This window comes from Salmo salar, chromosome ssa20 (assembly GCF_905237065.1).
Source record: "Salmo salar chromosome ssa20, Ssal_v3.1, whole genome shotgun sequence".
Lineage (NCBI taxonomy): Eukaryota > Metazoa > Chordata > Actinopteri > Salmoniformes > Salmonidae > Salmo > Salmo salar.
This window is the reverse complement of record NC_059461.1, coordinates 78,945,431-78,957,890: the sequence shown is the minus strand read 5'-3', so window position 1 is coordinate 78,957,890 and position 12,460 is coordinate 78,945,431. Positions and strand designations below refer to the sequence as shown.

Below are 12,460 nucleotides of genomic sequence, written 5' to 3'. Positions count from 1 at the left end.
TGCACAGAGCATGCCCATTTGCACCTGCATGTAGTACCCACGGGTTCCATTAGTTTGCCGCTGAGGAACCCCATCCACCAGCTTCACATCGGTGAGTTTGCCAGAGAACATTTCAGTCAGAGACTCATACTTCTTACTCAGAACAGGACATTTGATTTCTAGAAGTTCTTGAGAGTTTAACTCTTGATCTGGGCTTGCAGAAAGACATGTCTCCTTGACACTCACTACTGTGCCTCTACTCTCCAGACTAATCCCACAGCTCTCTAGCCATGTGTAGGCCGCCTGCTCGTTCTCCTTGCCATATGTGGTTGCTGAGTTCCCATGGAACCGGGGGAAGAAATGTTCCCGCAGAAAGTTGTCGGGATTTGTTGAGATGCGCACAGGAACCTTCTTTGCTGAGCTAGCAGTGGTGGGAAGTTTACGCGCGTCATACCACGATTGGGAGGCACTCTGTGTCCTCCAAGCTGGCACATTTATACTCCTCCAGCTTAACATAAATATCATAAAATGACAAGCATTTCTGACACTGCATGGTTAATGCCGTGTTCACCATGAGGCTGATGTAGCTGTGCGGCTGCTGCTGGGACTTGATGACTGTTTGGTTTAGCTTTGATGCACTTGTGCAGAAAGCTCCCTACTCAAACCTTGGTCCCTTCCAAACTCTTCTTATGTGCATTGTGGGAGTGGTACGCAGGATTTGGATGTAGAGATGGAGATGTGGCCGGGGTGCTGTCAGAGAACTCTTCACTTTGTTTGTGACGTTTGAAACGGATCTCGCTAAACTTTTTTGGAGATAGATTCCGCTGTGTCGCCGAGTTCCACTGGCAATGTTAATCTGTACAGAACACCCCTGTCAGTCCTCCATACACAGCATTCTGCACCGTCAACAAAAAACTACTGTTAGAATAGTCAATTACAGTACAGCACACTAGTTTACATGGTATTCACAGTTTACTATTTTACACAGTCCCCATTTAACTAGTAGGTTTAGGTTATGTTGGTAATTTCCTATTTGATTGTAAAACTTACCATGATTCTGTACCTACCTCATTGCCATTCGAGATTAGGCTGATATAATACACAATGAGCCGTTGAAACCAAGAATCGGGTGGGCATGCTGTACTAGTTAACGTTATCAGTTCTGGTCAGTGATATGGTATCATCACAATTAGCTAGCTAGCTAAGTAACTAGCTAACATCAAACGTATCAGTCATAGACAGGGCAAGTTATGATAAAGAAAAAGCTAGCGAGCTAGCTACCTTCCATAGTATTATAGCTTAATGACTACAAGACTTCCCCTGCCTTGCAACACAAGAACACCCTGCAGTCTCCACCGTGCTGACAGAAGATACAAGAATCCAGGCAGAATGATGGTGTGTTTTGCTTTGACTGGGCTGGACATCCTCTTTGAGGAACACCAGGTTGTCATCCTCAAGACAAGGAATAAGCAAGCGTCTAACTTTGCCGCTATGGAGGTATTTATATTCACCTGTACTTTTGTATTTCCTCATCTATGACCCATCCACACCGAGAGACAATATGAAATAATTGACGATGTCTTCGTTGGTGATATGTGGCCATTTTTTATATCGTCCTCCCACTCTTGAATAATCCGTGGATGTGGCACAGACTTGCCATTTGACTTTGAAAGGTTTTTCTTGGTATGATCCCACAACATTTTGAGATAGCTAGCTAACGTGCGCAAAACGGCAAGAAGGCCACAAAGGAAGACCTCCATGAAACAGAACGTTCTGACATTGTTTTGTTTCCGGGTTATTAACCCTTGTGTGGTGTTTTTGTTATTCACCCAATGTTTGCGGGTCTGATGGACCCACAATATTATTGGGTTTTTAAAACAATACAGCCATAACAATTTGCGTAAAAATACTTAATACTTAGATGTTGACTTATATCAATTACAAGCAATATAGACGTACATGGTTAATATTTGCCATTTACCTCTGCTAGATCACATTTATCAATAAAAGCACTATTCTTTTTTTATAAAATGTGATTTTTGTAATCAAAAATCTATTATAATCATGACATGGGTGGAATTAATCAAGTTTATCTTGAACAAACATAAATGAAAGAAGGTTTTCATCACTATTAATGTTTTTTGCTTTGAACTGAACAAATTGGAAGGACAAATTTTACATACTGTATTTTATGGAAATGATAAATGAGCCGCAACGAACAGAGTTTTACTGTGTGTGTGTTGCAAATGTATTTATTGCACTTGATGCATGTGCACTGTGTCTTCCTGTCCTTCACGGGTCCACACACATCACAGCGCTTCTTCTTGTTACTACCGGCTGCAATCTAGAATGATGAAAACACTTAGTTCAGGATAGTTCACTCACTCACTCACTCACTCACTCACTCACTCACTCACTCACTCACTCACTCACTCACTCACTCACTCACTCACTCACTCACTCACTCACTCACTCACTCACTCACTCACTCACTCACTCACTCACATATATAGTTAGAGCAGGCCAAGGTAGGAGAGTCAGACATACACACATGCAGCAACATCACTCACACTTACTTCCGGTATTGGAGTTGTTGGTTCTGTGGGTCAGGCGAATGGGGCACCAACATCCTCCTCCTGAATCCTCCTCAGGATGGCTGCAGAAGCTGGGGTCCTTGGGATATGTTCCCTCCTCTGGATTGGAGGTCTTACCAATGCCTTGCCCAGCTCCTCGAGAAAGAGCCGTGTCCTCTGGAGCTTCCCTCTGTTCCAATCTGGGTTCAACTCCATCCAGATGACAAACGCGTTGTACGCTGAGATGTCCAAGATGTTGAAGAATATCACAAGTGGCCAGCGTAGGATTCTTCTTTTGCAGCTGTAGCCAGTCAACAGCTTGTCTAAATCATCACAGGCAGCCCAGATGTTGATTCCCTATTTGGTGGGTTTAGACGGTATGTACTGCCTGAATGGGCAGTTCAAAAGAAGACTATGTCCTGCACATGAGTTGGTTGCATCCTTATCACATTGGCAGCCATGCAGCATGGCTCATTCCTTGGGCAAGAAAACCATTCAATTTCACAATTTTTGGACATCTATATTTCTCCTCCTGTAGGTTGCTGATGAGCTGATTGCTAACGGGCTGGTCCTGGGGCTGGCTGCTGATGGGCTGGTCCTGGAGCTGGCTGAGGGTCAATTTCATCCTCTTCTTCCAACTCAATGTCAGACTCCGAATTGACAGAGACATGATCTTCATCTTCCAAAGTGGAAGACGCTCCTTCAACACTAGCTTCTCTCTCTGCAAAAATTATTGTTAAGGCCCTCTGAGCAGAGATTATTTTTGTGGTGTTCGGGTCCACTGTAATATAAATGTGTAGGGGGGTGCATAGTGGGCACTCAATGAAAATGTGCTATTTTACATTTTCTTCACAGAAAATGAGCCAAGGCCAATGAGTCTCAGGTTGAAAAAATAATTCCTTGTATAATGTTTATTTTAGTAAACATAGAAAATTGGTCCCACAGACCTGAACACCACACAAGGGTTAAATAAGGTGAATAAGATTAGACTATAACATTAGGCTATCTCAATGGTATTATTATCAACAACCTGCATCTAATGCTGTGCTAACCTCTGTCCTGGGCTTTACACATCTTCACTATAGTGCCCTTGGCTCATCTTCATAAAATATGCATTATGTCTTCAGTGCACTGAGCAAGCCTGCTCTAACGCTGATAGATGACTGATGGATCTATAGATAACTGATAGGCCCTACCTGTGTGTTTACATCGCACACAGACCTGTGTGCAAACATACATTCCTAACACAAATCCGTTCACGCATCAATAGACAGACTCATAAATCTCCTCAACAGAATTAGCAGAAACAATTTAAGCAGAGAGTGCTTTTATTTTATCATTTATCTTCCCCTGCCGGCAACCCAGAAGCCCCCTGGAGTGATAAATTTGCCTGTCACTTTGCCAAGGCGACTGGGATCCGAGCACATGTAATAATGTACAAATAATTACCCAGGGGAGAGGTGTGGAGGTACCCCTGCTGCACCCCACACAGCCTGCTCTGTGTGTGTGTGTGTGTGTGTGTGTGTGGGAGAGAGAGAGGGGTTACAGAGAGTGGGGCCCATCTCAATGACACCAGTTACTGAGCCTTTGTAGGGATTCAGAAGGCTCCCCAGAGAATCCAGGGCTTCTGTCTGTCTACTGCTCTATCACACCTGAGTAAATAGGTAAATCCACACAGCGCTCACACACTCCGTCTGAGATTCTAAACTAGTTCAGTCTGTTTGTCTGAGTGTGTTTTTCCAGTATTTAGTGTACTGTGTGTATCTGTATGTGAGTTAGTTTTTCTGTTTGTGTGTATGTTGTCTGTGTGTTTATGTGTGTGCCTGTGTGTGGGCACAGTGTGTGTGTGTGTGTGTGTGTGTGTGTGTGTGTGTGTGTGTGTGTGTGTGCGTGTGTGTGCGTGTGTGTGTGTGTGTGTGTGTGTGTGTGTGTGTGTGTGTGTGTGTGTGTGTGTGTGTGTGTGTGTGTGTGTGTGTAGTGTGTCGATGTGCATGCTGCCCATATTTCTGCGAGAGCCGCCAGCAAGCACTCAAAGAATTAACCACGCCACTTGCCATGTCTTTTCTCATCTATTTTTTGCTGTAGTGTTTTTCCTTCAATTTTCCACATAAGTGGTTCTGATTCTCACCCCGGCGGATGGGATTGGAGGGGTCTGTATCTGTGGCACTATATTTGCTATAGCTTAAGTCAGTGGGGGAGAAATTTCTACACAGCACCAGAGTGGTAGGACATAGTGGGGGAGAAATTTCTACACAGCACCAGAGTGGTAGGACATAGTGGGGGAGACATTTCTACACAGCACCAGAGTGGTAGGACATAGTGGGGGAGACATTTCTACACAGCACTAGAGTGGTAGGACATAGTGGGGGAGACATTTCTACACAGCACCAGAGTGGTAGGACATAGTGGGGGAGACATTTCTACACAGCACCAGAGTGGTAGGACATAGTGGGGGAGACATTTCTACACAGCACCAGAGTGGTAGGACATAGTGGGGGAGACATTTCTACACAGCACCAGAGTGGTAAGCTGCATTAAGTCGGGAGCTATCTCTGCTTCTACAGTAGCAGAAAGCCCTGATCCTGGTCACTGTGGTCACATCAAAGCCCTAATCCTGGTCACTGTGGTCACATCAAAGCCCTGATCCTGGTCACTGTGGTCACATCAAAGCCCTAATCCTGGTCACTGTGGTCACATCAAAGCCCTGATCCTGGTCACTGTGGTCACATCAAAGCCCTGATCCTGGTCACTGTGGTCACATCAAAGCCCTGATCCTGGTCACTGTGGTCACATCAAAGCCCTGATCCTGGTCACTGTGGTCACATCAAAGCCCTGATCCTGGTCACTGTGGTCACATCAAAGCCCTGATCCTGGTCACTGTGGTCACATCAAAGCCCTGATCCTGGTCGCTGTGGTCACATCAAAGCCCAGATGTCGCAGCTTCCACATCTTTCCCTGCAGAGTGAGAGTGACCCGCCCAGTATCACAGGGAAATGTGTTCATTTGTTACCTGGTATGTTTATTGCATTAATTAGACAATAGCAAATGGAGTCACGTCTGTTCCCAGCTCCTCATTGGCTGCTGCCAAATTGTCCTGACTGAACAAATCACTTAATCGATCACAGAATAAATGATTCATGGAAGATGAATAGGCTGCAGATTGGTAGACCTGGATGGCTTGACTTTGGTTGCTCATGTGAAATTGATAAAAGGCGATAAGGACCCATTCCTTCTCACCCTGTCACTAGAGAGATGGTAATTAGGAGCTAGTAATAACTATCTCAGCGCTGATCAATATTTTAGCCAGAGCAGATTCTGAGCTATAGAGAGTGGACTAAGCACTGCCGCCAACGGGTTCTGCCAACACTGTTGCTATGGAGATTCCTTTACATCACGGGACTTAGGAGCTAAGTGACAGAATCCTCTATGAATGGAAATCTCAAATGGAAATACGTGTTTCAACATGCCTTAAGTGTAATTTCATGTGGGGGTAGTACTGAGCAGTAGGCATGCGGAGTGTGAACACATCTTATCTATGTAGTTGCATTGGGATTAATATCTCTGGTCTGGCTTGTTTATGGCTCGTCGCACGTCAGGCATCCTGGGTGGTTACTCAGGTTTGCTACCTTTCACAACAAACAGCCAAAAAGTCTGACAGGAAAATAGCACAAATTCAAATCATTTCTTGGCCAAGGCTGCAATAAATCCCCGAACTCAACTAGGATTAAAAGTAAACTTGTCAAGGATCCAGAAGACGTGTGACCGTTCCCCCCCCCTATAGTCAACAGCCATATACCAAATACTCCCAATAGAAGCCATATAACCAAAACTCCCAATAGAACCCATATACCAAATACTCCCAATAGAACCCATATAACCAAAACTCCCAATAGAACCCATATACCAAATACTCCCAATAGAACCCATATAACCAAAACTCCCAATAGAATCCATATACCAAATACTCCCAATAGAACCCATATAACTAAAACTCCCAATAGAACCCATATAACCAAAACTCCCAATGGAACCCGTATACCAAATACTCCCAATATAAATCTTTCTTATTCTAATTATCGAGGCAGCCATCTCCAGTGTGTCAACATCTTGTCTTCCAAATAGTCTCTCTGGTCTCTCTGCACTGTGCTGCATGGTGGATGGTTATTAGGGGTGTGTAGGGCTGTAGGTATGCTACTGAGACAGTAGTATAGTATTTTTCTACATACAAGGTATTCCGTGGTGCTGTGTAGATGCAGTCGACAAGAGAGAACACAGCCCTCCCTCTCCATTTCTCTATTTCTTTGTCAAATGCCAGGAAACTGTAGGCTGACAGATGTTGAGAGTGAGGGGGGAAAGGAGGGGTGAAAACAGGAGGTATATGGGGGGGCAGAAAAGAAAATGGGTTTAGAAAGAGATGGGTTGGGAGGGAGAGGAAGAAAGGGGCGGAGTGGGGGAATGTACCAGTGAGAAACAGAAGGGGAGGTGGTAGGGGATGAGATGTATTACCCTATAAAAAGCGTCTGATGCACAGCCATCAATTTGAATGACTCCTTCCCCCCCGAGGGCCTGTTTTAGCATTCAGGAGCCACGGCGAGGGCTCTTAGCTTGTCAGGGCCTCCCGCCTCCCTCCTGTCTCTGCAGCGCTGCAGTTCATTTGGTGTCCCCCTCCATGGAACAGCTCTTCTCATTAGAACCTGTGGCTCTGTGGCTGAGGGAGAGACTGACTGCAGAGTGCCCATTACCTGGCCATGTCCTGGGGCTCTCCACTCCCCCTCCTCTCCCCAGGGCCAGCACATCACGTTACCTCACTGAAGCAGAGACAAAAGTCCGGTTAGGCAGGAGGCACACTGCGGCTTTAAAGGGTGCTAGGTTGTAGCACTGAACGTGTCTGAGACAGGGATAGAGACTGCAGGGCACTAGCAGTGGGGTGTTCTTGTGCCGTGTTCCCTCTAGCAGAAGCCGCCCGGTTGATCACATGATACTGCCTGTTTGACAGACCGCGGCAGCCAGCTATTTCTCAGGGATAAGAGAAGAAAGGCTTGCTGCTGCTGCTGCTGCTGTGGAGACCTTGAATAGAACGATGAACAGCTCAGTTCAACCTCTCATTCCACACTCTGCCAGATGCTTCTGTCTGTAGACAAACAGCACTGCTTTTACATCCTCTCTTTACCTTGGACAGGAAAATAACACACTGATACATTTCTAGACTACAGTACACACAGTATGAAATATGAATCCATCTCTATGGTTCATCCATTGGAAACTAGTGTGGTACCACTAGAACTGACACACAAACAAAGGCATTTTAGCTCCATCTCTCATCTACAGTAGCTACGTCTGTGTTGCCCGTGGTAACGAGGCTGAGACGTGACTGTACAGTAAAGTGGCCCTAATGGCCTTCCAGCAGTGACCCGTGACAGGTTCAAGTCCTAATGGGAGATTTTTATGGCCCCCACACCTGTGGGAGTGACTCCCAACACCTGTTAAATGGAGCCAGCGCCCATCCATACATCCATCCATCCACAGGCTGCAGCAGCCCACAAGTTGACCTGGTAGGGGAGGGAAAGGGGAGAGGCTTCAGGGCTGGGACTGGATGATAGCTAATCAACTAAGGCCAGGGAAGTTTTGGCATCATCAGAAGGGGTTGATGGGATAGCACAGCAGAGAGCAATGGATGTTAATGAACAAGGTTATGTGTGAGTCTGTGTGGGGAAGGGAGAATGACGTGTGTTTATCCAGTACATGTATCTGTGTGTACAGTATGTGTGCAGTGTGTGTGTGTGTGTGTGTGTGTGTGTGTGTGTGTGTGTGTGTGTGTGTGTGTGTGTGTGTGTGTGTGTGTGTGTGTGTGCAGTGTGTGTGTAGTGTGTGTGTGTGTGTGTGTGTGCGTGTGCGTGTGCATGTGTGTGTATTAATGCATGTGTGTGTATGTGTATTAATGCATGTGTGTATGTCTATTAATGCATATGTGTGTATTAATGTGTTTGTGTGTGTATGTGTATTAATGCATGTGTGTGTGTTAATGTGTGTGTGTATTAATGTGTTTGTGTGTGTATGTGTATTAATGCATGTTTGTGTATTAATGTGTGTGTGTATGTGTATTAATGCATGTGTGTGTATTAATGTGTATGTGTGTATTAATGTGTGTGTGTATTAATGTGTGTGTGTGTATTAATGTGTGTGTGTGTGTGTATTAATGTGTGTGTGTATGTGTATTAATGCATGTGTGTGTATTAATGTGTGTGTGTATTAATGTGTGTGTGTGTATGTGTATTAATGTGTATTAATGTGTGTGTGTGTGTGTATTAATGTGTGTGTGTGTGTGTGTATTAATGTGTGTGTGTATTAATGTGTGTGTGTGTATGTGTATTAATGTGTATTAATGTGTGTGTGTGCATGTGTATTAATGTGTATTAATGTGTGTGTGTATGTGTATTAATGTGTATTAATGTGTGTGTGTGTATTAATGTGTGTGTGTGTATGTGTATTAATGTGTATTAATGTGTGTGTGTGTATTAATGTGTGTGTGTGTGTATGTGTATTAATGTGTATTAATGTGTGTGTGTGTGTATTAATGTGTGTGTGTGTATTAATGTGTGTGTGTATGTGTATTAATGTGCATTAATGTGTGTGTGTGTGTATTAATGTGTGTGTGTGTGTATTAATGTGTGTGTGTGTATGTGTATTAATGTGTATTAATGTGTGTGTGTGTGTGTATTAATGTGTGTGTATATGTGTGTGTGTATGTGTATTAATGTGCATTAATGTGTGTGTGTGTGTGTGTGTGTGTGTGTATTAATGTGTGTGTGTGTATTAATGTGTGTGAGTCAGAGTGAGACAAAGACACAGCAAGAGAAAGGAAAGATACAGAGCGGTGTTGCCTGAAGGAATTCCAACTTTAAGGGAGAGGCATACATCCTGTCTTTGAATTATCTCATTAGTACTGGAGCCCCCCCTCCCACACACACACACAAACACACACGCTAACACACACGCTAACATTAGAACATATGTTGGAATGTATGTCTTCATATTGGTTCCCTGCTGATTCCCTGTCATGTTATTCATTATTTATTTTATTATTATTTATTTTTATTTATTTATTATTTATTATTCATGTCATTCATTATTTCTCAATCTAGTCAGGAAACATGAAATTCTTACATAATTCAAAAATACACGTTAAATATTTGCTAGAGTGTGAGGGTTGACTTTCGCTTACGAGAGCCTCGTTTATAAAACTAAACAGAGATTTATTCAAAGACGTACAGTATTCATAGAAAAGTATAACCTATTACCATTCCTAACTATACTATGAACATTTTCCATATCTAACAACCCTGTGTTTCCTCCTAGCCGACCAGGCCTGCTGAATGCCGGTGACCCAGGATACCCGTGGCTGGCTGACTCCTGGCCTGCAACCAGCCTGCCTGTCAACAGTGGCTCCGGTGGACCCAATGACCTTAGTAACTTTGGACGAGGAGGTGAGATATCAGGGCCTGTCCTACAGTATACCCTCTATGGGCCTGTATATGTATTAGACTGGGGGAGAGCAGAGAGAGAAAAGAGAGGAGAGAGATGAGAGAGCAGAGAGAGAGGAGAGAAAGGAGAGAGAGGAGAGAGAGAGGAGAGGAGAGAGAGAGGAGAGAGATGAGAGAAAGGAGAGAGAGGAGAGAGAGGAGAGAGAGAGGAGAGAGAGGAGAGAGAGAGGAGAGAGAGGAGAGAAAGGAGAGAAAGGAGAGAGAGGAGAGAGAGAGGAGAGAGAGAGGAGAGAGAGAGGAGAGAGAGGAGAGAGAGAGGAGAGAGAGGAGAGAGAGGAGAGAGAGGAGAGAGAGGAGAGAGAGAGGAGAGAGAGGAGAGAGAGGAGAGAGAGGAGAGAAAGGAGAGAAAGGAGAGAGAGGAGAGAGAGAGGAGAGAGAGGAGAGAGAGAGGAGAGAGAGGAGAGAGAGAGGAGAGAGATGAGAGAAAGGAGAGAGAGGAGAGAGAAAGGAGAGAGAGATAGGTGAGAGAGAAGAGATGGAGAGATAGGACAAAAGAGATAGGAGAGATAGGAAAGACCCTGTTTTGACTAGGTGCCAGACTTCGTGAGAAAAGCCTTGCTATTGAGAAAGGCCGCCGTAGGCAGACCTGGCTCTCAAGAGAAGACAGACTATGTGCACACTGCCCACAAAATGAGGTTCAAACTGAGCTGCACTTCCTAACCTCCTGCCAAATGTATGACCATATTAGAGACACATATTTCCATCAGATTTCACAGACCCACATAGAATTAGAAAACAAACCCAATTTTGATACACTCCCATACCTATTGGGTGAAATACCACAGTGTGCCTTCACAGCAGCAAGATTTGTGACCTGTTGCCACAAGAAAAGGGCAACCAGTGAAGAACAAACACCATTGTAAATACAACAATTGTATTTATTTTCTCTTTTGTACTTTAACTATTTACACATAATATGACATTTGAAATGCCTTTATTATTTTTGGAACTTTTGTGCGTGTGATTTTTACTGTTAATTTTTATTGTTTATTTCTCTTTTGTTTTATCTTCTTCACTTGCTTTGGCAATGTTAACATATGTTTCCCATGCCAATAAAGCCCATAAATTGACATTGAATTGAGAGTGAGAGAGGGGGAGGGGCCCAGGGTTAGGAGTCAGTGGCTGGAATTAGAATGCATGAATAAGTGGGATGGATTTTTCAATGAGATGAATATGCTTAACTGGATGTTAAGAGCTGAGCTGATGTCAAAGTGTTGAGCTGCTCAGGGTAATCCCCTCACACCCCGGGGACTGTTCCTGACTGTACCCAGGGTCACTCTGACCTGATGCATAGTTAGACACCTCTCCACTCCTGATCTGTAATGCAGCCTTGTTCATCAATGACTCTTAACATCACTTTACCTTTCTACCTTTTATTAAAATACAGTGGGATTATAGTTGATGTGAATACAGTATTTGTCATTGAAGCGCACACCACAGCCTTCTAAACTGACCCCTATTCTCTCTCCCCGTGTCTCCTCCAGACACCAGTAGTAATGGGGATAAGACCGGCACTATGCTCTCTGATGGAGCCATCTATAGCAGTATAGACTTCACCACCAAGGCTAACTACAACAGCCCCAGCCAGGGCTCCCAGGGAGCCACCCCCTATGCCACCACCCAGATCCTCCACTCCAGTAGCATCCATGAGCTGGCTGTGGACCTCCCTGAGGCCCAGTGGAAGGCCTCCATCCAGGCCAAACAGGAGATGGCCAACCTGGGGTACTCCCTGCCCGACAAGAACTCCTGCAACAACAGTGAGTGGATAGAGTGTGTGTGTGTGTGTGTGCGTGTGTTCGTGTGCGTCTGCGTGTGTGTGTGAGTGTGTGTGTGTGTGTGTGTGTGCCGTGTGTGTGTGTGTCACACAGAGGCTGAGACTTCTCATATTTCCCTGCCATGCTAAATACCCTCAGCTCAACACAGCCCTATGATACATGTCCATACACACAGACACAGTGTGTTATATGAACCCTAACCATCATGGTCACACTCCTCCTACTGTGAGTGTATGACCCCAGGACAAATCACTGCTGAGTGACAGATCAGCACAGAATGTTTCATATGATACCCCAGTTCACCCCTGTTTACAAGCCATAGGTTTACTGTGACCTGACAGCAGTTTGTACTCTAATACTCACTATTTCACAATCTGTTTCTGAAGCCCATTCCAGCTCCACTGTGAGCGCCTGATTCTGTTTTAAGGACAAATTTTCCCCTCGCTGCCATCCAGTCTTGGTCACTTTCCAAGGTTAAATAAACACCAGATGAAGGGCTAGGGAGCGAGAATAATGCACCCGTTTCCTCCAGCCTTGGATTAAGTTACTTCCCTCTCTCTGTTCTAACTAATTACTTATCCTCTTTAGCTCA

The 12,460-nt window shown here is 44.6% G+C and overlaps 1 protein-coding gene across 8 annotated transcripts in view; it reads left to right on the top strand.

The window, feature by feature from the left end:
* robo2 (roundabout, axon guidance receptor, homolog 2 (Drosophila)) overlaps positions 1-12,460 on the top strand; it is a 583,693-nt gene that overhangs the window by 540,342 nt on the left and 30,891 nt on the right. For all 8 annotated transcript variants that reach the window (XM_014163401.2, XM_014163406.2, XM_014163402.2 and 5 more), the window contains 2 exons: positions 9,909-10,036; positions 11,578-11,850. In XM_014163401.2, coding sequence (XP_014018876.1) covers positions 9,909-10,036; positions 11,578-11,850 — 401 coding nt within the window. The remainder of the gene's footprint in view (positions 1-9,908; positions 10,037-11,577; positions 11,851-12,460) is intronic.